We start from the raw sequence: 26,204 nt of genomic DNA, 5'->3' as shown, positions 1-26,204 counted from the left end.
GAGCTACACATGAATTTTGGTGACCCATACGTTAAAATCATTTAATGGCATTTTAAAAACACAAACTCTGAAATGTTTTAACTCACAAACAAGAATCCCAAACAAGGGTCTGGATATATATGAACTGTGTTTAACTACAAAAGCAAGGAGAAGGTAACACTGCACTGACTATACGGACTTTTTCTATTTGAGAAAGTTTAGATTTATGAAGTAACTGTAACTCAACAACAAGGGCTTTGTGAGGAGTGCATATCTTGAAGAGGAAAAAAAGAGGAATACGGGGTAGCTGACTTAATTGTCTGTGATTAAATGATAACTGGGTAGATGGTTACGATATGTTGTCATTTTGTTAGATTTGCAATATAAGTAGATCATTAAAACGCCATGAAAAATCACGTGACGAAATTTTCGAGAATTACTTGTCTGACCGAAGTTCTCACCCAGAGCGAGCACCATAAACCGAAAGCGGAAGTACACAGAACTCAGCAAACCACGCCTTACCTGTGATTTAGATTAACACACTTTGTCTGTGGTTTAGGTTTAAAATATTGGCCTATATACTTTTGAAAGTTTAGATCGGCAATTATTAATCAACGATTAACGTGTGATGGAATCCCGTGGTGAGTAGACTGCTTTATTAAAACCTTTGTACATTTGTGCAATAATCTGTCAATTAGGCATAACGGAAGCAACCTCCGTTCGTTTTTCTCCAAGGTCATTTCGAGTCTTTTGTCGGACTAATAATAATAACCATGCTAGAAACCGCACAGTAAATGTACGGGTTATGGAAGAGTGGTAAACCCACTATTGATAATCATAGTTTACCATCTCTATTTGAGTTTTGTCATTTAATGTTTTAAACAAGCAGTTATCTCATTTTTTAAATTCTCAACATATTATTAAAACTTGATTTGTTGCAAAGAGAACCAAATTCATTGACGTTCAAACGAGCCATTCAACAGGTGTGAATTACGAGTGGTTTATACTTCAATGATTACTTCGAAAATCAAGCTTATTCTTAAACGAAAGAAAGCATGCACAAGGCTACGGGTCGTCGTACATTCTGCAATGCCCTGTTTACCTTCGTGTGACATTAACGTAACTCGGCTAAAGCATTTGCGTCCTCTCACGGTTGTCTTCAGTACTTATATTTAATAACTCACTAGTCTTCCCTTTGCCTTGTTTGGTAGGTCATTATCCACTGAGCTTCAGTCCGTATTAAAACGTCATTACTAAAGAGCATGCTTAAGCTCCAAGACAGTAGTCAACATAAAATAGCTATATATATAGTCATTCCACTACTGTCTCTATCTTTTTCTTCTTCAACAAAATACTTGCAGATGGTAAGAGAATATCTCTGTACTCATTTTGTTATTTTATTTTCTCTGGTCTTTTTTTCTGTCATTTTGTTTTCTCAGACGTTTGGTTTGGCATAACCTCAACCCTCAGATCAGTTGTCATGGCGGCCGACGTAAGCGTTTCGTTGAATTTGTATAATTGGTGCGGTTAGAACGAATTGCAGTTACTTTTTTATTATTCTTTAATGTTATTTGTATTGGGGCCACAGGTTATCTGTAATAATAAAAATAAACAAAAAAGTCAGATATGAGTGTATTCTGGTAACCAAACTTACTTTACACTTGAGGGACTACCCTAAAAGGTCAGCCAAGAATCATGAACTATACGCTTGAAACGAGCTATATAGATAAAAGCATTTTCTAATTATTAACATATAGGAGATTTTACAAATTTTACTGCCAAGTCAGGTTTGAGTGCTGCTGTGGAGTTTCGGAGCACACTGCATAGATGACTGTAAGCTTCGATCTCCATCAGCTCGTCTTCAGCATCATAAGAGAAAATGTTAGTTCACATATATATGTGGGGTAGAGCGAACTTATCATTTTGGTGTGGCGCAGGATTGGTGAAAAACTGTATTTTCACAAGTTCCTGTAAAGTTCTGACAGTGGGAGTAGCTGGTGGCGACTGCAGAGAGAACGTTTCATTACAAAGAGCTCCCACTGTATTTTCTCCTGTACTGCATCCAAACAGAGAAAGGGCTTGACAGCAGGTTTATGTCCTTTTGAATGGTAGAAGGTTTCGAAAGCGTTGTCTAAATGCCTTGATCAGTGATGTAGGTTCTGTCACATATTTTTCCCATTTGCCCAGGAATACTGGCATCTGGAAAATTCTCAGAGACTGGCCAAGTGTTCGGGATTGCTGTCTCCGATTTGTCTCTCAGAAAGCCTAATTTCTAACGAATTCACGAGCTTGTAAATGTAAGGCATCTAGAATGCCTTGTTCCGTATGATTAGCTAGCCCGTTCGACCAAGAAGGCCTCCTCTGCCGGTGCTCTGACGAGTTGTGCTGCTTTGTCCAGAAATGCTGCCCTAGCAGAGCGGATCGATAGCAGAGTCTAACTCCAACCTTAACCCTCACAATAACCCAAGATTGTGCACATATCCATAGGTAGCACAACGCGTCAGAACACCCGTCGTCACGTTTCTGATTAACGCTGCACAGCAATTACACTATCACCAAAATATAGGCTATCACGAATCTCAGTGAGTACTCATTTAGAGTAGAGTCGCGAATAAATCATCACACACACACACGAAGGATTTCGTCGCTGTGTTTCGGAGCTATTTCCTAAAGAAGGAATGCCTGAATTTCTCTTTGATGAATGCTCTCCATCAAATCATGTTAAAAGTTTTCACCAGCTTGTGGCTGAGAATGTGAGACGGTGGTCTTTCGTTGCACAATATATCTTTATATTTCCCCATTCGAGCAAGTGATTTATGGCAAATTAAACAGACACACTTTCCTCTGCACCCGCTGAAAATGTATTCATTTTACCAGCATGGCTGGAATCTCCTGCGTTCACTTTTAGTTTTCAGTTTCTTTTGGTAAGTTACCACTACTTCTGAAAGCTTGTTAAATTCTGAGGAGAGAGAGAAGGAGAGACATAGCTAATCACTCTTTAGATGCGATTTTAAGTGATGATGGAACTGTTCAAAATGTTAGCACTCTCGGTGCCTGCATGGGTTACCGCCGGGAGCTCCGGTTTCCTCCCACAGTCCAAAACATGTAAGTCAGGTGAACTGGAGATAGTAAATTGCCGCAGGTGCGAATGTGTTTGTGTGTCTGCCCTGCAATGGACTGGCGACCTGTCCAGGCTGTTTCTCCCGCCTTTCGCTTAGTGAGCACTGGGATAGGCCTCAGCGCCCCGCGACCATAATTAGGATAAGCGGTTTTGAATGAATGAATGAATGAATGAATGAATGAATGAATGTTGGGTTATCAGAACAGCTGAAATTTATTTGAAGAACTGAAAATATTTTCTTTACAAATGTAGAAGGGTAGAAACATGATACCGTATGCCATGTATAATTTTTAAGACGTCAAACAGACGCGAAATTGTTACATTAACCCTTTCATACATGAATTATGAGAAAAAAAATTAAGTTTGTTTTTATTATTCAAAATTGTGCTAAAAAATTTTCTCACTCTTTAAGCTCATTTTCAGTTCATGCTGAATCAAAATATCAACATCCTATACCTAACAAACTACAGCGTACAAATAACTCAAGCTGCTTTATAGGCAAATGTATGTGAGATCTAAAGAAATCAGTGTACTGTTACCCTTTAGTGGCCTTGCTAGGGCACTTGTTTCCTTAAAAATGTGGGGGGATAAATATACTACCCAGGCAAAAACAAATGAGTTATGAGTAATCAACTTTGTCAAAATGACCTGGAGATAATACCCTTAAGAACAGTATCAAGTGGCAGGAGAAAGTATTCTTGCCTCATTTTACAACAGGAACTGGATAAACAAATGATAGTTTGTAAATGTAGTGTGTTAATCACAGTTTCATATTGATAAGCTTGTTTCCCTCAAAAAAATTTCTTTTATGTGAAATATAATGTAAATGACATGCGGATCTACTGGTTTGACTAATTTTTATTTGTTGAAATGTATCCTCTGTTTGATAGAAAAGCTAATCATAATGTGGGTGTGGATGTTTGTCTCTGTACCTTTCTGTCATGCTGAAGGTAAGTCTCTCTCACTTTATTTTCATAAAAGTCTCTTAAACATGTTACACTTTTAACCAAGTGTTAGTGGATTAGGGATTTCTGAACATGTTTGTGCACTTTTTTCTGTCCCAGTTCCAGATACATTCTCTTTGCTGGTTCCTGATAGTCCAGTCACAGCCAAGTTGGGATCCTCTGTGGTCTTGCCCTGTAGTCTCTCTCCTTCCTTCAGTGCTGTGGGGCTGGAGGTGCGCTGGCACAGGCCCAATCAATTCAACACCCCAATTTTGGTACTCCCTGTGCCTAAAGTCCAGGAAACCTCTTTAGACCCTCAATACAGGGACAGGGTGTCTCTGATAGGGAGACTGGAGGAGGGGAATGTGTCTCTGAAACTGGAGAACATCACACTGTCAGACAGAGGAGAATATGTGTGTTATGTCAGTAGTGGAACTTGGTTTGACAAGGGTACAGCATCACTCTCTGTAAATGGTAAGTAGATACAGTTGGTCACTGCAAATATTGTGTTAGATTTGATTGAATATTTCTGAAAGATGTAAAAAAGCACAATATATATATATCAAAGCCCCATTTCTTTTCTGTGTTTCTCATAGATCAGTCAATCTTAAGATCACTGTTCTGAGATTGCCAAATTCATCATTAGACATTTTATGAATTTTATGTCATTGAAACTTGCAGGAATTAAAATAATTGTAATGATCTTATATTTGCAGGATTACTCTTTTCATAAAAGAATAAAAACAACCTCTGCTTATTGTTCTCTTTTTCTCAGTACTAGGCTCTGTTCCAGTCCTCTCATTCACGGAAACAGGACAGGGAAATTTAAATGTGACCTGTGTGTCAGATGGTTGGTCACCAGAGCCCACAGTAACCTGGAGAGACAGAGAAGGGAGAGAGATCAAACACAACAGTAATGTGATGTACGACAAAGGTAACGTATGTAAAGATAACATATGTAATTTAGATAAGCTACTCTCTGCACCATTGTGGTTAGGAACTCCTGTGCTATGAGAAATAGCATTGTCCTCTAGATGCATTACATTCCCATAGAGATTTTACTTCCCATGCAGAGAAGGATGCATATGTTAATATACACTCTCCCATATTGATATGAGGGTCATGGAACTTTGGAATATACAGGGAAGGTGGTTACAAAGAAGAGAGGCTACTTAAAACTAAACAAGGTGTTATATAAAGTATAAATTATTTGCTTAAATTGTCTGTGCAATATATATTATATGTGTTTGCATTATGTGCTACATAACAGAATGTTTCAAACATTTCTTCTGTTTCTCTCTGTATCAGATAGTGATGATCTGGTGAGTGTGAGTTCTTGGCTGCTCTTCTCTCCCTCTGAGTCAGAGTGGATCTCCTGCTCTGTCAGTTTATCTGATCAGGAGAAGAGAGAGAGCAGAGTCCTGCCACTCAGATCAAAAATATCAAACTGTGCAACACAGCCAACAATATTGGAGCCCACAGCATCCAAACCTTGTGAGACCAACATTATTAACATAATAAAAGCATCTATGCACTATAGAGAAACATGCTTAAAAAATGCTCCTCCCCCATAAAATTAGGCTTAATTTCACTTAATAACACACATCTGTGTCAGATATACTGACATTTTAAAAACTGAAGTCTCTTTGTGTGTCTGAAGCATGGAGAGCATTTATTGTCATGCTGGTCATCAGTCTGTTGGCCTTCAGTGTCTTATTCATCCTCTTCATTTTATACAAGAGGAAAGGTAAGGAGCCTCACATTTATATGTAGATAAATTCATATATAGTATTTAATCCCATATATTGTAGAGTCAACAAGGAATTGTCCCTCGGACAAAAAAGTCTTTAAATAGACCACAATACATGAAAAAAAGCACATTCAATTGTTAAATATTTTTAGGAACAAAAATTGTTGAATATTTTTGGTAACTACATGTTTGAAAACATATGGTTAACTACTGAACTATGTACCATGTACCATGTTTCATATAAGACTTCATATATCACATTCCCTCAACAGGTCCTCAGAAAACAATGGCCACAGAACCAGCAGGTATGTGGCAGTTATTCATATAGACTTGGGTGGTTCCCCAGAACATTTAAATGCCCAATTTGTAAACTCTTCATAATGACGGTAGCCTTCTCTTCTCAAAAACAACCTGAAAGCTACTTTTTGTCAGTGATTAGGACAAAGATTAGATCTATCTTACCTTGCCATTCTTAATGAGGATTAGAACTTTCAGTCCAACAGAAACATGTTCTTTTATCTCTGGGACATCACTTTATAATTTTGATGCTATACTCTATTTATGTCCCAAATAAGACATTAAAAAGACATGAGAATATCAATGATTTAATAGCTAAAATTAACTATATCAAAATGCTCAAAATATGAAATTTATGTGTAAATTATGTGTAAACGTAAAGTCTAATTTAACCAAAAAATTGCAAGACATTTTTGATCATTGCTGTTTTTCAGTCTTAGTGGAGGCAAAAGTTTTATATCTGGCCTGTCTATTGGTCATTTATTTTTATTTTCCCTGTAACCCTGAAATTGTAAACGGAATACAACCACATGGATATTACTGAAAGCATAATGTGTAGAAACACTATTAAAAATAATACTGTCTTACATGGAATACTGTGCATAATTCATTTATATGTTTGACTCTGTTGTGCATCATTTCTTATCTTTATTTAATCATGATAAGTTTTGTTCTCAGTAGAAACTCAGCCACTGAAACAGGAGACTGGGACAGAAGAAACACAAGGTGCATGTCTATACCTTCAGTTTTACTAATGCGGGGAAGGGGGGTGGGGGAGGCTTCCTCAAGTTATACACTCATTTTTAGAATAGACCCACTCATGCTAAATATTTACAGTATATAATTTACAGTATCCTAAACACATCTCAGAGATAACCAAAAAAACTGTTATTTATCCTGCCCTGTGATTTTGTGTGTGTGTGTGTGAAGAGACAAGATGTGAAAAATGTGAGAAGAAACCAGAAACTGCAGACAAAGAGACTAACACAGAAACTAACACAAACACAGGTAAATCTCCATCATAAAAGTTAACCATGACCTTCACTCACATTTACAGACTCACGTTTACAGTAAATACAACTCACTGGTATCGAACAATTAAAATAACAGATCAGAATAAAAAATGAGTTTGGACATTAACAGATCAAAAGCATGTCAGTACACAGATGTATTACAAAATGATTCATGTCTCTTTTTGTACAGATTGGAATAAAATGCGTCTTTGTAAAGGTAAGATCATACATCATTAATCTTTAACTCATATTAGATATAAACTCTGAATTGTGCTTGACAAATTTTCTTTCTTTTAATTTAATCCCTCAGAGGATCTCAGAATGGACACATCTACATGTCACAAAGCTCTGACAGTTAAAAACAAAGGAAAGGAAGTGAGTTATTTTGTGACAGGGTTGAGTTCAGTGAAAGAATGGTTTGTCCAGAATAACAAATCTGAAGAACTCATGTTTGATGTTCTGTGTAAGGAGAAGTTTAGGTCAGGCTGTCACTACTGGGAAGTGATTGTGTTAGATTTACAGAAAGCTGTTCCACCTGAACTGTCCTGGTATGTCGGTGTGACTTCTCATGAAGAGGAGAAAAGAAAAAAAGAACCATTAACTCCAGAGAATAGTTACTGGGTTCTCCAGTATGAAAGAGGGAAAGGATTCTATGTAAATACTGGCCTTGCTACCCCAGTGTCAGTAAGAGACTCATTCTCAACACTGGGGGTGTATTTAGACATGTATAAGAACACACTGGCTTTCTATGATTTAGATTCAAAATCACATCTTTATACTTTCACTGATGTTAAGTCTGAAAATGTATTGATTCCTTTGTTCAGTCCTGGAGACAGATATGAGCATTCTCTCACACTAAAATGAACTGCAGATAAATGAATGTAGGAGAGAGTAGAAGACAGATGGGAATGTCTTGACTGTGACTATGTGTGTTTACTATGAGAATAGCATGTTACAATCTAATGAAAAGTATCCATGACACCTCCCACATAATTTAGAAGAGTATGAACTACAGGTTACTGCTTCCTGTACTGGTATATACCAAAATGACTTACCTAAGGGATTCATTTTCAGTTTAATGACAATCCTAGAAAGTCATCTCAGAGGAGAATAAAATAATCTGTATTTGCTGTATCGATCTGTATTAATACTCCTGATATATACAACATTAAGAGCATCATTTGGAAGAATAAACACATATGCCATTTGCAGGACTCATCACAGATTACAGATTTTTTTTTTCTGTTGATGCTTTATGAAGGCAGTTATGCAGACTACAGAACTGGCTAATTGTAAATCAAAAGATGAAGATTATTGGCACCATTATATTTCTTTGTCTCCTCACTAATTTGACTGCATATCAAATTAAACTGACTTTCTTCTTCAACATCACTCTACACTTTTATTTTTTCTTTGTTTGATGTTGAGTCTTTAAACTTGTTGACCAACATATTTTTATTTCTTTCAGTCTGCTTAATATCACATTATTACTAACTTTTATGCACATAATTTTGCAATTCTATCAATGAGATGTATTATCATGTTTTATTTTCTGAGTGCATTAACTTGTGCTTAAGAAACTTTATATTGAACAAGAGCGAGCAGCTAAACATATGGTAAATAAATTGTGTTTTATCTTTTTTGTTTTAAATTTCAGATTAAACACTATTGCTACTACTACTACTGCTACTACTACTGCTAACATTTTATTTGTAATTTATATGTTTTGCTCATTCTGTGTTTTGATACAGTATGGATATGATCCATATTTCATCCATATGACACATATAAGCTACTAAAATATTTTTTTGTCTGTGCAACATCCTGTTTTAACAAACTACCTCACAGAGCAGTTTGTGTTTATACTTTACAGCTTTAATTACCTGAATGGGAAGATCTCTGTCTGAACAGTGCAAGTCCTCCATTTCATTCACATAGGACATATGATTTTAAAATGGTTTTCTAACACAATTCTATCAGGACTCATTATTTTTCACAAGTGTTTTTTGAAGGGCAGGATGGCAAAATATAAGAAAGAAACACACAAGGGATTTATAGAGTGTCAATCATCAGGTAAAAACCATCCCTCTCATGCTAAAGACTGAAAACTGAAAGAAAATGTATGTTACCCTTATCTCATCAATGTGGAAACCAACACACTGTTAGGTTTCTCCTAGATATGTCAAATAATATTCTGATTTTTATTTCTGTGTATTCAGAATTTTAAAACAATGACTGGAGGCATGACGGACTTGCAGTGGTACATTAATGCAGGTGAACAGGCAAAATTATAAACACATACTCCACTATGTAATATATTCACCTTTTTCTTCTCAGTCAAACTCAGATAATTAATCATTACATTATACACCAAAGCAAACAACGCTGTCATTACACAATGCAACACTAGGGAATAGAACAATGCAATGACAATGTAATCATCACCAACTCAATACATCATAAATGAAACTATCAGATAGTGACAGTTTAGTCAGCATAGTTATTTCCACATGATAAGACAACATTTAAACCCAACACAAATGAATTAAAGAGATTAAAGTCATCCTGACCTTGTCCTCTCTCACAATAAACTCCTGCTGCAGTTCACTCACAATATTTTCTCCAGACTTGGAGAAACACCACTCAGTCCACGGCTGCCAAGGAAAGTAATCAAAATAGCTGAGACAATGAATGTAGAGGAGGTCACTATGCCTCCAGAACTGACATGAATTCAATTTCTTACTGCTCATTTTCTCACTAAATACAATGCCAGTTCATAAAAACTTCATAAAAACCTGTGTTGGTTCCTGATGATCCAGTCCTGGACAAATTTGGAGACTCTCTTGTCTTGCCAGAGAGTTTCTCTCCCTCCCTTAATGCTGTGGAGCTGGAGGTGAACTGGTATATATACCCAATAAATATAACACCCTGATTTTATTCTACAGAGAGGAGTCAGGTAGACCCTCAGTCCAGGGACAGAGTGTCTCTGACATGAAATCTGGATGAGGGGAATGTGTCTCTGAGAACTTCACACTATCAGACAGTGGAGAGTATGAGTCTCATGTCTGTAGCTGAATTTGGTATAAGGACACAGGATCACTCCAACTAAATACTTAAATAGCTGTGAAACAAATTTACTCTACTAATTTGTGTAAGAGTGAAGACATGGACTTTTGGGGACCCAAGAATAAAAAACATTTAATGCCATTTCAAAAATACAAATCCTAAAATATATTAAGTGAGGATCACAAAAAAAAAAAAAAAAACGAATGGAGACACACACAGTACAAATCTAATAGGGGCGCACTAGGGTACTCCCGGGGGGTTACCCTAATGTGTGTCTCTCTCTCTCTCTCTCTCTCTCTCTCTCTTTCTCTCTCTCTCTCTCTCTCTCTCTCTCTCACACACACACACACATACACACACACTGCACTGTACACGGCATTAGAACCTCCTTTTAAATAGACTATATACTACACTATAATCACTTAAACATATTAGCACCAAGCGCCGTCTGACTTGCTAATGCTAACTGTGTGTTTCGCGCTTATCTTGATGTAAAGACGACAGGTGAAAACGTCAAACAAATCAAACCAGTAACAGCAAAGCACCAGACCAATGAGGATACTACATCCCCAAATGTGACCATATGCAAATATGACCAACAGTGAGTGTTTTGTTTTCTTTTTCTTTTTTCTTATCTTTTCTTTTCTTTTCTAATTTCTGTTTTTATTTCATTTTATTTAACGAAAAGGTTTTCACTTTTTATCTGATGAATATAAGTTAATTAATGAAATGCAAAGTTCGGCGCGAAAGGCGTGGCCTGTGAGGGGCGGCACAATAACTCATTTGGGGGGGGGGCATGGCCCGCGAACAACCCACCTTGACACTGACTCTGGACATACAAGACCTCCAGATTTTCAAGTAGAGGGACAAAGGAAAAGACAACTCTCCACTAATTACATTCCATCTGACTGAATAAGTCAGTAACTCATGTGGTCTTATGTATTTGTGGAGTCAGTATGATGAGAAAAGCATATTTCACTTCTGAAGATGCAGTGTTGAACTTTCCGTTAACGTTATAGCAATCTAGCAATCACTGGCCGTTTCACAAACTGCACCATCGTATAGAAAAATAAAATAAATAAATATATACGAAAAACTGACGCGCAGGGATTTTGTGGAGAGTGCATTTCTTCTTGATACAGAAAATTACTTTATCGGGAGGAATTATCGAGCTGCTGACTGTAAATTATCTGTAACTATTTTACATTTGTGATACATGTAGACCTTTAAAACGCCATGAAATAAAACGTGATGAAATTGTTTGTGAATCATCCAATTACCTGAAGCGGGAACCACAACCTGAAAGCGGAAGTGCACCGAGCTCACCGAATAAACTTTGCCTGAGATTTAGATCTACACGGTTTGAGATTTGGCATTTCAGACCAGCCATTATTAATCAACGATTAAAGTGTGAAGGAATTGGGAGGTGAGTGTAGTCTGCGTTGTTAAAACAGTTATCCATTTGTGCAATAACCTATGTTAATTACACGTATGAAGGGCAATCTTGGTTCCTTATCCTGCAATGTAATTTGAATATCATACTGTATTATTAATAGTAACAACCAACGCTGTACAGTAATCTGTAAAGTTACGGATAAAACAAAATGCTGAGTTTTTTATTTATTTTCTGAGGTGATTGGTGGCATAAGAAATGTTTTGAATTATCCACACATTTGGGTATACTGAAACAAAAACCTGATTAACTGCGAAGATAATCAACTTCATCCGAAGTTCAGATGAGTCGCTCAAAAGACTACTGTGATTGACATGTGAGTTTTACCTTAAAATTACTATAAACGGTTGTGTTTATTCGTTTAGCATGGAAAACATAGACTATACGCCACGGGGCATCATTTGGGATTTTCCTGTTTCTCGTTAGGTTAATCATTGACTTGTTTAGTGTCGTGCTAAAATGACATAACTAAAGCATTATCGCCATCTACAGGGTGTATTCTGTACCAGTACATAATAACTTCCTAGTTTTTCATCCCTGTATGTGCTTTTCTTTGGTTCGCTAGTTATTATTGTCGGAGCACTCTGTGACCATTTTTATCATTTTATTCTCTTTTCTTTTCTTTTCTTTTCTTTTCTTTTCTTTTCTTATTTATTTATTTATTTGGCATTTTATTCTCTGTAATATTTTTGCCATGTTAAAAGAATCATGAGTTAGCAAAAACTAAATCATCTTAAGCCCAGCTTTTAATTTAGTTTCCAGGGCACCCAAGCGTTACTAGCAGTTCTAGTCAAATGAGGTAAAAGTGGTGTGAACGAATTGTGAATACGGTTTAGATCAGCGCAGGGACGGCACCAACGGAGAGCAATACGGGGCGCTGCCCCCTCAGATCAAATTTTTGCCCCCTCAGTTTTAACTGTTGCCTAATCATAATGTACACGTTTGATCCTTTGCACATCTCAAATGCCGCCTCAGTCATTGTACCGTGCTGCTGGCCCTGGATCAGCGGTGTCCTGAAATAATCAAAATAAAGAAATAATATTATATATAAGTGCATTTCAATAACCAACTGATTTTTAATTGATTGGCTAGTTTTTACCTTTCTTGAATACCTCTGATCATTTTATGGTTCATTCTTTCTGCTCATTTTGATATGTTACCTGTAATGATAAAAATAAGTAAATATTACCAGATATAAGTACATTACAGTAAGAGCTGGTAAGACTTCACGACAAACGGCTGAGGTAGAAATACTATCCAGACCAAGAACGAATACATTATAGGACTGATACACTTAATTATAAAAAGGTTTGTTTAAGAAAACATAAAGTGCCAAGAGAAAGCTCTCACTCCATACCATACAATAAAACAAACAAACAAACAACAAAAAACATATGACATTATGTTAAATTACCAAACGGAGTCAAACTGACACAAAACGCTGACATTAATAAATTGTACAATTTATTTTTAATATGAACCCATGTTAATAATGATAACCGAAATAAATTACAAGAACCAAAAAAAGCGTATATTTGTTCTGCAATTTTCTTAGCATTTAAAAAAATCTTTTACTCATTTAATGTGACATTATGTGTGTTGTGGCATCTAATGAATACATTTTTTTCTTTGATGGACAGAAATGGTGATCACCATATGGATGATGGTGTTTGTGTCTTCGTCTTTCAGTCATGCTGCAGGTAGATCTGTCATAATTTAAAAACCTTTATCATAGTTTGAGTTTGAAGCTCCAAGACATGAATGGGCAATTTCTCATCATGTTCCCATACATTCTCCTTTGCTAGTTCCAGATACATTCTCTGTGCTGGTTCCTGATGGTCCAGTCTCAGCCAAGCTGGGAGACTCTGTGGTCTTGCCCTGTAGTCTCTCTCCTTCCTTCAGTGTTGTGGATATGAAGGTGTGCTGGTACAGGCCCAATAAATTCAAAACCCCAGTTTTGTTCTACAGTAATGGGAAAATCCAGGAGAGTCCTGTAGACCCTCAGTACAGGGACAGAGTGTCTCTGATAGGGAGTCTGGAGGAGGGGAATGTGTCTCTGAAACTGGAGAACATCACACTGTCAGACAGAGGAGATTATGAGTGTCATGTCAATAGTGGATTTTGGTACGACAAGGGAGTGACAACACTCACAGTACAAGGTGAGTGAACAACTTATTGCAATCACCATTTCATATTCTTCTGTACTGTACAACCTGAGATTTTTTTTTTTTTTAAAGTTCACCTTTCACTCGGAATAGAATTTGCACTGAGAATCTGGTGAGTGTGAGTTCTTGGCTGCTCTTCTCTCCCTCTGAGTCAGAGTGGATCTCCTGCTCTGTCAGTTTATCTGATCAGGAGGAGAGAGAGGGCAGAGTGCTGCCACTCAGATCAGAAATATCAGACTCTGCATCATCCGCAGCATCAAATCCATGTGAGTCCAATATGATTTTAACAACATAATGAAATCATCAATGCATTATAGAAAAATGTACTCAAAAGAAACAATACTCCTCCCCTATAAAATTAGGCTTAAATTCACTTAATAACACACATCTGTGTCAGAAATACTGACATTATAAAAACTGATGTCTCTTTATGTTTCTATTGAAGCATGGAGAACATATATTGTTATGCTGGTTATCAGTCTGTTGTCCTTCAGTGTCTTACTCAACCTCTTCAGTTTATACAAGAAGAGAGGTAAGAAGCTCACATTTACAGTTAGAGTCATATACAGCACTTAACTCCATACAATTTAGTGCAAAAGAGAGTTGTTCTTTGAACAAATAAGTTTACTACATGACAAAATACATCTAATAATTCACTGAAATGTCTCTGGATCAATTTTCATATATCTCTTTATATGTCACATTCCCTCGTCAGACTCTCAGAGACCAATGGGAACAGAAGCACTGAGTATGTGGCAGTCACTTGAGTAGTTCTCAAAAACATGTAAATGCTGAATTTGTAAGCCAATAGTAATGACAGCACATTAAAAATGTATTTGTATTTGCATAGACACAAAGAACTGTCAGCAGGATGAAGCAGTACATAGTTTCTCCCAGCGGATTTATAGAAACATTTTGAAGGCTGTATGTAATATTATGCCTATGATATGTTGAGAATTCAGAACATCATTTGGAGGGGAAAAAAACATCTCAGGTGCCATCTGCAGGACTGATTATGGATTAATTTTGACATTGTACTGATGTTTTATGAAGGAATTTATGCAAACTACAAAACTGACAGAATGTAGATCAAAAGATGAAGAATATGAGCACTACTTTCTGAGTTTATTGATTTGTGCTTAAGAATGTTCATATAGAACTATAGCCAATCTCTCAACATATTGTTAATAAATTTTCTTATATCTTTGCTTTAAATGTGGCTTGAAATACTACTACTACTACTTCTAGTATTATTAACAACAACAACAACAACAACAACAATTAGTATTAGTATTAGTATTATAGCAAGTAGTAGTTTGTCACCATTATTTTTTATGTCTCCTCACCAATTTCACTGTGTACCAAATTAAATTTACTTTCTTACTCAATGTCCTCCAAGACTTTGTGTCTATCTTGAGTCTTTCATCAGTATAGCATAACAGCATAGGAGCACTCGGTGTTTCTTCTGAAGAAGATACAACCGTAGCAAAAGTCTGACCTCCTCCCCTCTGTGCAATGACAGTGAACTAACAAAGTTACCCATGAGAGTGAGGAAAACTTGTGGTGTTGGTAGTCAGCCATCCTTATTGCCTCATATTGGGGTCAAACAATCAGAGAAGCTCAGGATTCAGTTACATTATTCATTCAAATATTCTCCATGCTGTCTCTGATGGTCCAGCGTCAGCCATGGTTTTAGCTTCAGTGGTTTTGCGCTGTGGTCTATCTTCTCTGTGGAGGTGGAGGTACGTTAATACAGGCTCAATAAACTCAACATCCCAACTCAGTTATACAACCATTTGAAGATCCAGCAGAGTCCTGCAGAGCCTCAGTATGGAGTGTGTCTCTGATAGGGAGAAAAGGGATGCATCTGTGAAACTGAGGAGCTTCACACCAAAAATTATTTAACACCATTTAGAAAACACAGACCTAAAATATTTTAACTCATCCCAAGAATCTCAAACAAGGATCCAGGTATATCTGAACTTTAGGTCTTTAAGTAAAAGGAAAATGAAGAAAGAAACACTCTACTGAATATAAAACGAAGTGTCAATATTTCATGTATTCTTTTTTGTGAGGTCAGTATGTTGAGAAAAATATACTTCACTATTGATTGATTATGCCATTTTGAACTTTCTATTAATGTTATATTATTTACTGGCGTTTTCAATTCATGAAGTTGGCCTACTCTCTTATGGGAATGCAGTGGGTCTTTGTGTTTAAAAAGAAAAAGAAAAAAAAAAGAAAAGAGAAAACAGGAAATATGGGGTGGCTAGCTGTTGTGACTTATGTAGATTACTAAAGCGTCATTAAATAACACGTGATGAAACTTTGGACATTGAATCGTCTGACTCAAATTGCCTCACTCTGTTTGACCACAGACCGAAATAGGAAGTACATCGAGTTCAGAAAAAAAAACACACCTTTAGATTGACACACTTTTGTAAATGTATTATTTTAGACCAGCAATTATTAATCTACGATTAAAACAGGCCTAAAATGGAGTCGGGTGGTGAGTAGTCTGTGTATTTGTGCAATAATCCATGTTATTTAGGTCGAACTTAGTTCGTTATTCTGCGAGGTCATTTTGATGTCATACCGTACTATTAATAACAATCAATGTTGGAAAGTAATCTGTAAAGTTAAGGTTTAAGGAAATTTTTGAGTTTTGTGATTTATTTTCTGAGGCGATGAATTATATAAAATGTTTTGAATCATCCAAGCATTTAAGTATTCAGAATCAAAAAACTGATTTATTGCGAACATAAACAACTTCATCCAAAGTTCAAATGAGTCGCTCAAAAAACTACTCTAAGTGACACGTGGGTTTTACCTGAAAAAATGACTATAGAAGGTCGTGCTTAGTCGTTTATTGTTGAAAGCATAGACTACGCAACGGGCCATCATATATGCTGTCATATTCTTAATTGTTTACTTGTTTAACTTGTTTGCTTAACTTGTTTCTTATTAAAAGAAGAAAGTAAAGTATTTGCGCCATCTAAAGGTTCCACTGAACATCAGTATTATAACAAGTTAATTTGTCATCTCAGGATCTCCCTCTCTTTGGCTAGCTAGTTATTGTCCTCTGAGCTCCCTGCGACCATGTCATTTTATTGTCTCTGGTCATTTTTGGCGTTTTATTCTCTCTGGTCATTTTTGGCGTTTTATTCTCTCTGGTCACTTTTGTCGTTTTAAATTAATTATGAGTTAGCGAAAAATGAGTGATCTTAACCTCAGCCTCAAGTTCAGACGTTGGGGTGCTCGAGGTGAACGTTTGAAGGCCGCTCTTATTAAATCCATTGAAGTGGTGCGAACGAATTGTGAATAAGGTTTATACAAACGGTGTCCAAACCTTTTTTATTGGAGAAAAAAATACATTGTTGTGGGTCACAGGCTACCCGTGACAATAAAAATGAACAATTAAACTACTACTAGAGAGACATGCATTTCAATAAACAAATGGACTACTAATTTAGTGTACGATCTTAAAAGGTGAGTTTTAATGAATTTGAAAAGAGCTATGTATATGTAGATATTACATAATTATTAATACATATACATATATTTTGCTCACCACCGAATGACATTAGGCCATGCCATACTCTCTCTCTCTCTCTCTCTCTTTCTCTCTCCCTCTCTCTCTTTTTATATATATATACACATATAACGAGAGACCTTAGCGAAGGAAATATTAAAATACCTGGACAGAGCAGACGCAGCCATAGTAGCCTTCGCTCCTGTCTGCTGCTGTATGCGTGTTGTATTGAACAATTACAGCGGGAGCAGAGGTGATGGCTTAAGCTACTTGTTGGTTATTAGAAAAAAACTCACGAACTACGAGAAGTAAAGTCAGAACTGCGAGAAATAAAGTCGGAACTGCAGGAAGTACAGTCAAAATTGTGAGAAATAGTCAGAATTTTGAGGGAGGGGGTCAGAATTGCCAGAAATAAAGTCAGATTTGTGAGAAATAAAGTCTGAACTGCGGGAAGTACAGTCAAAATTGTGAGAAATAGTCAGAATTTTGAGGGAGGGGGTCAGAATTGCCAGAAATAAAGTCAGATTTGTGAGAAATAAAGTCGCACAGCAAACTTTTTTTTCTTTTTTTAATGTGACGAAATGGTCTTACCACTCACACATTTCATCTTGACCGCCTGGCATGGAACGACCAAATGACTTGCTGTAATGGAGACTTTTTTTGTACTTTGCAACGGAGGCAATTTAAATGGTAGGGAAGTAAAATACCTCAAAATAAACATAAGTTAAGTAAAATTGCATAAGTAAAAGTAAAATTACAGTTTTTAAAAGATACTCAGAAAAGTATAAGTACACAATATATACACACATACATACATACATACATTCACACACACACACACACACACACACACACACATATATATATATATGTATGTATGTATGTGTGTTTGTGTTGTCTGTGTGTGTGTGTGTGTGTGTGTGTGTGTGTGTGTGTGTGTGTGTGTGTGTGGGTGAGTGGGGGGGTGGGGGGGTGTATGTGTGTCTGGAAACACTGTTGTATAATATTTTGTGAATAATATTTTGTTTTTCTAAAAGTAAGGGCGTTATTTAAATTGTATCAGCGGCATAATCTGTTCCTGTTCTTTGTTGGTCTGGACAGTATTTCAACTCTTCCACCCTCCTTTTAGATCTATAAACAAAATCCCAGTTGTCCTGGGGGGTATTCCGCATCTAAAGCAACGGTGACCAAGCTCCGATCAGTGGTTCATATCGGCCCGCCAAGATCGCTTAAACTGTCCGCGAGCTGCTTGACGAATAGGCTATAATAAGATATGGCCCGCTATAAAGAAAAATGAATAAAAAAGTACTATTTTTAACACTTTGCGCCACCATCACATAAAATCGTAATTAAAAACGGATTACCTACTCCCTCCTTACCTTCTTAAAAATTTAAGCAAGCTTTCTTATGTGACAGTACCAAAGAAGCAAAAACTTAAAACAGGATGCAGGGTTAATGACATACTACTATATCTTAAGACGTCAAACAGACACAAAACTGTTAGTAAATTTTACAGTTTGTTTTTCTGCTGAATGCTTTTATATGATGATGACCAAATACAATTACGAAAAAAACAAAAAAAAACAAAAAAAAAGCAAAACAAAACAATGAAGTACAGATTTAATAAGGGTTTTCTGTTATTTACTTAGTGCTTTAAAACAAATAAACAGACTTTTATTTATTTAATCTGACATTAACTCTGTTGTGGTAACTAATGACTGAATTGTAATATTTTCTCTGATGGACAGAAATGTTGATCACCACATGGATGTGGCTGTTTCTGTCTGCACCATTTTGTCATGCCACAGGTAAGTCTGTTGATCTCTATGACCCCATCCATGGTTTGAGCTTGAAGTTCCAAGACAGGTAATAGGCAGTTTCTGATCGTGTTTCCGCATGTTCTCCTTTCATAGCTCCAGAGACGTTCTCTGTGCAGGTTCCTGACGGTCCCTTCTCAGCTAAGCTGGGATCCTCTGTGGTTTTTCCCTGTAGTCTCTCTCCTTCCTTCAGTGCTGTGGAGCTGGAGGTGCGCTGGTACAGGCCCAATAAATTCAACACCCCAGTTTTATTCTACAAGGATCTGAAGATCCAGGAAAGTCCTGTAGACCCTCAGTGCAGTGACAGAGTGTCTCTGATAGGGAGACTGGAGGAGGGGAATGTGTCTCTGAAACTGGAGAACATCACACTGTCAGACAGAGGAGATTATGAGTGTCATATCAGTAGTGGTGTTTGGTATGACAAGGGTACAACATCACTCACAGTAAATGGTGAGTAGACAGGTCACCACAAAAGATGTTAGATTGTAGGAAGATTTTGACAGAAGTGTTCCTCACCATAAGCTTTACCAGACCCATAACAGCCCCGTCTCTTTTCTGTGGTCCTCAAAAATCAGCTAATTTTAAGATATCGGTTCTAAGATTGCAAAAGACTTCATCGGATATTTTACGGGTTTTATGTCATTAAAGCATACCAGAACTGAAACAAAATAATAAGTCTGTATTTGAAAGATTACTTATTTTTTCCACGAACAAAGGTAACAGACCCTCCTCTTTCTCTCAGTACTGGGCTCTGAACCAGTCCTCTCAGTCACTGAGACAGGAGAACAGGTGAATGTGACCTGTGTGTCAGATGGTTGGTCAACACAACCCACAGTAACCTGGAGAGACAGAGAAGGGAGAGAGATCAAACACAACAGTCATGTGATGTATAAGAAAGGTAACTTTTCAACACTGTTAATAAAATGAGAGAAATACAGACAATAACTTCTATCGAGGTCCTATTTAAAAACAGCTGTGGGATGCTGTGGTAAACTGCATGTTCAAATTTTAATAATAAAATAGGGTGGGTCTGGAGTTACAAAGAAGACGTTTTGCAGGCAAACTGAAACAGCATGTTCGTTTATATGCGCTCTTTTCCCATGGAAACGAGCCTTCAGTCTCATACTGGGTCATGTGACACAGTAAAGAGAACTGGTAATTAAAAAAAAAAAAAAGACAGAGAAATGGGATTAAAAAGAAGCAAGAAAAATGTTATGCAGAGCGTAAATTATATGTGTTTAATTTATGTGTTACATGGTAAAAGTATTTACCTTTTTCTATTTTTATTCTCTCTTCCAGATAGTGATGATCTGGTGCGTGTGAGTTCTTGGCTGCTCTTCTCTCCCTCTGAGTCAGAGTGGATCTCCTGCTCTGTCAGTTTATCTGATCAGGAGGAGAGAGAGGGCAGAGCAATGCCAGTCAGGACAAAAATGTCCACAGCATCCAAAACTCGTGAGTCCAACACATTTCAAATAATGTAATAAAGCCATTTGAGCTTACAGTTCTCCTTCTGTGTGAAATTAGGAGGTTTTAACTTAATACCTTACACATGTCTCGTTTATATTGACATTTTTGAAACTTAACACTCTCTGTTTTATGTTGAAGCATGGAGAGCTTTTGTCGTCATGCTGGTCATCAGTCTGTTGTCCTTGAGTGTTGTATGCATCCTTCTCTTCATTTTATACAAAAGGACACGTAAGGAACTCTTATTTATACTGAAGCAAATGCATTTACAGCATGTAACTCATACAATGTAGTGTCAAAAAAAAAAAAAGTCTATTAAAAAGAAAGCAATATGAGAACAATATTCAACTGCCTTCTCTTTAGGAATTTGAATACATAATCTACTGAAATGTTTCTGTGCCATATTTATAATCTAACCTTATATTCCACATTCCATTGACAGACCATCAAAAGTCAGCAGCAGGTATGTGGCAGTCATTGGGTAGTTACCACGAACACTTTATTGCACAGTTTGTAAGCTAATAGCAATGACAGCAGCCTTGAACAGTATTTGAATATATCGTTGTGTCAACAGAGAGTTGTGCCTTGGAAGAAAAAGAGCTTATTCCCCAGACCGTTATATGTGAAACATTCAATGGTCGTCTTTCTCGAAACCATATGACTGAACGTATGTGATCATATATAGAACTATTCCTGTACCATATTTCTTATATAATCTTATATAGCCCACCACATTCCCTCAACAGCCCCTTGGGAACCAGTGGGCACAGATGCAGCAGGTATGTGGCAATACTTTCATGTATACTTGGGTACTTCACACGAACACATACATACACAATATGTAGGGAATACCAATGACATAACTCATTTCTACATGAAGGCAACCTGAAAGCTGCTTTTCATTCAGTGGTTGGTATCTTGATTAGGTCTTTCTTATCTTGCCATTTGGTAAAAAAAAAAAAAAACTTCCAAAAAAAACCCTCTGCATGTTAGATTTTAATTTAAATCTACTGAATATATGTTATCAGTAAGACATTGGAATACCAATAAAGTCATAGTTCAAATTAACTGGATAAAAATGCATTATTAAATTTATGTGTAAAACTAATTGATGAATTTCATTGAGCCAAACAATTGTCAGACACTTCCAATTACTGCCCTTTTTTAGGCACATCAGATGAAGCAATCCTACTACATGGTATGTCTTTTTAATCTAATCTTGATTTTACGCTTTATTTTGATTTTATGATACGTGGCACTTTTCTTTTTGCCATGCCAGTCAACAGAGATTTAAATAATGAAAGCAAATAAAATTTAGTTTACTACAGATATGTAGTTTAATATGTCATTAAAAACTCTTACTGGAGCATGTAGGACAGGAAATCGATGTGATGTAATGCTTCAGGTCTAATATCTTAGAAAGTGGCCAATATTGTGAAATTCTGAAATATTGCTTTTGACTGTAGCAGTGGGGACACTGTGAATGATTTTTTTTAATAAAGTTGATTCTGTACTTCTATTTTTTGCCAACAGTTTTGGTAACAGTCTCATAAAGGAACAAAATTCATCCATCCACAAATATTCACAGTAGATTGACTCGTGCAAAAATGCAGTGTTACAATTTTCAGCCTCCTGCAAAACATCAGAAATATTGTCATTAATACGGTGATCTGGATTTTTTGTCAGCAGGAAAAGATGAAGCAGAGTCAGCTGCGAGAGAGCCAGAAACTGCTAACAAAGAAACCAACAGAGACACTTTTGAAATACCAGGTAAATCTCCTGACCAGAGCAGATCTGCACAAATGTGAACCATGATACTCACAGTACATGCAATTCATGAGTATCAACCAACCAAACCGCTGCATCAGAATATAAATGAGTTTGGTTAGTCATTATTCATAAACATCTCAAAATTTAAATCTGTTTTTTTTTAAAGGTTGGGATAAGATGTGTATTTTTAAAGGTAAGATTATACACCATTAGCTTTTAACATAGATTAGACATAAACTCTATGCGCTGTGCTTGACATGGTTTTCTCCTTTTATACAATCCCTCAGAGCCTCTCACACTGGATGCATCTACAAGTCACAAATATCTGACAGTTAAAAGCAATCGAAAAGAACTGACCTATGTGTCAAGATTTTGGCATAGCGAGATTGAATCTCACAATGTAATGTTTGATGTTCTGTGTGAAAAGAAGTTTAAGTCAGGCTGTCACTACTGGGAGGTGATTGTGTTAGATTTACAGAAAGCTGTTCCACCTGAACTGTCCTGGTATGTCGGTGTGACTTCTAATGAAGAAAAAGAAAGAAAGAAAGAAAGAGACATTAACTCCAGAGAATGGTTTCTGGGTTCTCCAATATGAAAGAGGGAAAGGATTCTACGTGAATCCTGGTGATCCAATCCTAGTGTTAGTAAGAGACTTGTTTTCAACACTGGGGGTGTATTTAGACATGTGTAAGAACACACTGTCTTTCTTTGATGCAGATGCAAAATCACATCTTTACACTTTCACTGATGTTAAGTCTGAAAATGTATTGATTCCATTATTCAGTCCTGCAAAGAAATGTGAGCACTCTCTGAAACTAAAGTAGATGAAGACAAATGAATATAAGAGTAGAAGATAGATGGAAATGTTTTCTTTGTGACTGTGTTTGTTTACTATGAGAATAACATGTCACAATATCCATGACCTGTTCAGCTCCCACATAAAACAGATGAGTATAAATTACAAGTTATTGTGTCCTGTATTGAAGTGTACCAAAATGATTTTCCTGAAGCATTCGTTTTCTATTTCAATTTCATGACAATGTCAGCAAGTCAGCTCATTTGAGAACAAATATTCTTTATTTGCATTTTAATTCTCTGTGGACATAATAAACTGTCAACAGGATGAATCACTACTTAGTCCCTCCTTGTTGACTTATGTCAACAGATTGAAAGCTGTGTGCAACGTTAATGGTTAATATATGTAGAAATTTAAGAACATGTTTTGGAGGAAAAAATACCACAGGTTACGTCTGTATGACTCATCACAGATTACAAAATTTTATTTTAACCTTTTCTTTTCCATTATTATTTGTGATAGGTAGTTATGAAGACAAAAGACAAACCTGGCAAATTGTAGATCAAAAGACCAAGACTACTGGCACTGTTATATTTTCATGTCTCCTCCTAATTTGCCTGTACATCAAAAGAGGTTTACTTCATTCTTCAGTATTACCCTAGACTGTTATTTCTTCTCTGTTGAAGTTGAGTCTCTCATCTTGCCGAGCAGCATGTTTTTGTTTCTTTGAGCGTTTTCAAGATGAAACCATTACTAACTCTTATATGTATTATTACCCATTTTACAATGTTTACAATGAAACATGTTATTAGATTTTATTGTTTTGGTTTATTATATTGTGTTTAAGAGTGCTCATACCAACCAACAGCCAGCTCCTGAACATATTGTAAATAAACTGTGTTGTAACTCTTTTTCATTATTCTTTGGTTTGATCAGAACTCTCTGATTTGCTGTCAGTTCTTTCATTTGGTTCAGTGGATTATGTGAGCCAAATAAACCAAATCTAACTAATACAATTTATCATTTACCACTCCTCCTCCTCTTTGGATGTCTCGATTTCCACCTTCAACATCACTTTCTGAACTGCAGCTAAGCCCATGCAATCTCTTCCTTTCCCATTGTCCACTTACTAGCTGTCATTCATTACTATTCAATATTCCCTCTTCATCTTTTTCCATCTTTAGCTCCTGCTCATCTCCAGAAGCATCCACATTTCCTGTCATCTCCACTCCACTCCTCCTCCAGGTTCTTTTTCTGGTCATTCATCGGGCTTTTATAATAGCCCTGTAATCACACACGCCTGCGCACATTAAAACAATCACTCTTCCTCAGAGGTCACTCTCACAGCCCCACAAAATGGCACATACACATACCATTTACATTACAAAGCCAGCTTTTATCAGATTGATGATAGTAACTCACACTGTAAACTACACTGTCAAAGTATAATTCTTTGATAAGTTTGAGATTTATTATTTAATTATTGATGCATTTGGTTAGCTCAATGTTTTGAGTTATCTGAAGATTTAGCTATACAGAAATTAAGTGTAAAAGGTGAGGCAGTCAGCGATGACAAATTCTATTATTACCTGCACCCTATATGAGTGTGACTTGTTGAACAAAAGGATTCCCCTGCTGTTGTTTATTGTGAGTGGGTGTCCTGAGTCATTTCTATGTGCTTTATTGAATGGTTATTGAAATCATTGTGTAATATTCACAGGAACAATATGATAGATAGAAAACATAATATAGAAACCACTGTCCAGAGCTTTTAAAAACATCACACTTGATTTCTGACTTCCGATGAGATGTTTCATCCACCTCACACATATGCACATTTATATTTTTTCACACAATTCTTAAATATGAGACAGAGATCTATCACTAAGTCGTTTGGTAATGAGATATAATCATAGCAGGATCATGTTTACATAAACCATTAGCAGCATATCACAGAAACAGTGCTGACACACAACACACATTCCCTCACAGTAACCCAGCAGTGCAATGGCTTTCAAACAACATTATGTAATCATGAGTAAGTCACACTTTACCATTATTAGACAACATCACATGTAGCATAAAGAAACAAAGTATATTATTCTGGTACAGAAAAATCACAGTATTTCCAACCTCCCCTGAGTCCCATATTCAAGACTACTATGGTGAACTTGCTTTTGTTACGTTCACATCCTGTAAAACAAAATTAAACCTCCTCTCTTATGCAAAAAAAGCCCTCAGAAGTAAGCCTCAAGGGTCTCTCTCTCTCTCTCTCTCTCTCTCTCAACCTATCTACCAATCTAGCTATCTCTCAAGCTGCCTGTTCAACTATAACCCTGAACTGGCCATAAAGAGTCCCTCAGATCATGAATCGATCATTAACAGCCTGACCCAACCAAGCACTGGCCATGCATCAGGTCACTGACAGTCTCTGCTATTGGGGTTGCAGGGGTTGAGGGGCGGGGCCTTCTGTTGCTGTGGGTAACCCCAGCTGCATCACCTGGATTAGCAGAACCTGGTGGTGCTGTGGAGAACATGTGACATTTTTGGGGGGAAAACAAGCAGCAACAACAACGACAGCTGTTAGACATCAGAAATCTTTCTGAAATTATACTGATGCTGATTTGTCAGGTGAACTGCATTGGCTGGTCCAGGCAGTGGAACCCTGTGGGAAATGAGTGGTCCACGGGTAAAAGCAGCGCTGGTCTCTCCATTGCTTGTGGTCAAATAGTCCTGGTCATTTCTGCTGCCATGAGGAGGTGATCTGGAGGATGGCCAGTATGATGCTCTATCTAAAATGGACCGTAGGTAATGTGGGTCCGTGAAAAGATCCAGGCACAAGAAACTGGCACACTGTGAAACATGAAAACTCACCTCACCAAGTCGTAGTTTTTGTCTTTTAAATGTTCCACTGACTATGGAGATGACTCATCCCTGTTCAGCCACAAGAGGAGATCATAGGCTTGGGCTTTAAGTAAGGAACGCTTTCTCTAATTCATTTATTGCATTTGAGACTGCCTCCACAACTTTGCCCATG

At 36.8% G+C, this 26,204-nt stretch overlaps 2 protein-coding genes across 3 annotated transcripts; both read left to right on the top strand.

Moving 5' to 3' along the window:
* The first annotated feature begins 4,004 nt into the window (after positions 1 to 4,004).
* On the top strand, positions 4,005 to 12,539 carry LOC115823836 (butyrophilin subfamily 1 member A1-like). The gene is made up of 9 exons (XM_030787859.1): positions 4,005 to 4,050; positions 4,165 to 4,518; positions 4,820 to 4,978; positions 5,353 to 5,538; positions 5,705 to 5,791; positions 6,067 to 6,099; positions 7,295 to 7,321; positions 7,415 to 7,660; positions 12,460 to 12,539. The coding sequence occupies exons 1-9, from the start codon at positions 4,005 to 4,007 to the stop codon at positions 12,537 to 12,539; spliced, it is 1,218 nt and encodes a 405-aa protein (XP_030643719.1).
* Positions 12,540 to 19,073: 6,534 nt separating this feature from the next.
* LOC115824092 (butyrophilin-like protein 8) lies at positions 19,074 to 21,565 on the top strand. Of its 2 annotated transcripts, XM_030788194.1 has the most exons (7): positions 19,074 to 19,128; positions 19,234 to 19,587; positions 19,880 to 20,035; positions 20,437 to 20,589; positions 20,743 to 20,832; positions 21,044 to 21,064; positions 21,348 to 21,565. In XM_030788194.1, exons 1-7 carry the CDS (start codon positions 19,089 to 19,091, stop codon positions 21,488 to 21,490), a joined length of 957 nt encoding a protein of 318 aa, XP_030644054.1. In that variant the 5' UTR covers positions 19,074 to 19,088; the 3' UTR covers positions 21,491 to 21,565. The 2 variants fall into 2 exon arrangements, with proteins under 2 accessions (XP_030644054.1, XP_030644055.1); XM_030788195.1 differs by lacking the exon at positions 19,880 to 20,035.
* Positions 21,566 to 26,204: the final 4,639 nt, after the last annotated feature.

Source organism: Chanos chanos, chromosome 11, assembly GCF_902362185.1.
Source record: "Chanos chanos chromosome 11, fChaCha1.1, whole genome shotgun sequence".
Classification (NCBI taxonomy): domain Eukaryota; kingdom Metazoa; phylum Chordata; class Actinopteri; order Gonorynchiformes; family Chanidae; genus Chanos; species Chanos chanos.
This window is presented reverse-complemented; position numbering and strand designations above follow the sequence as displayed.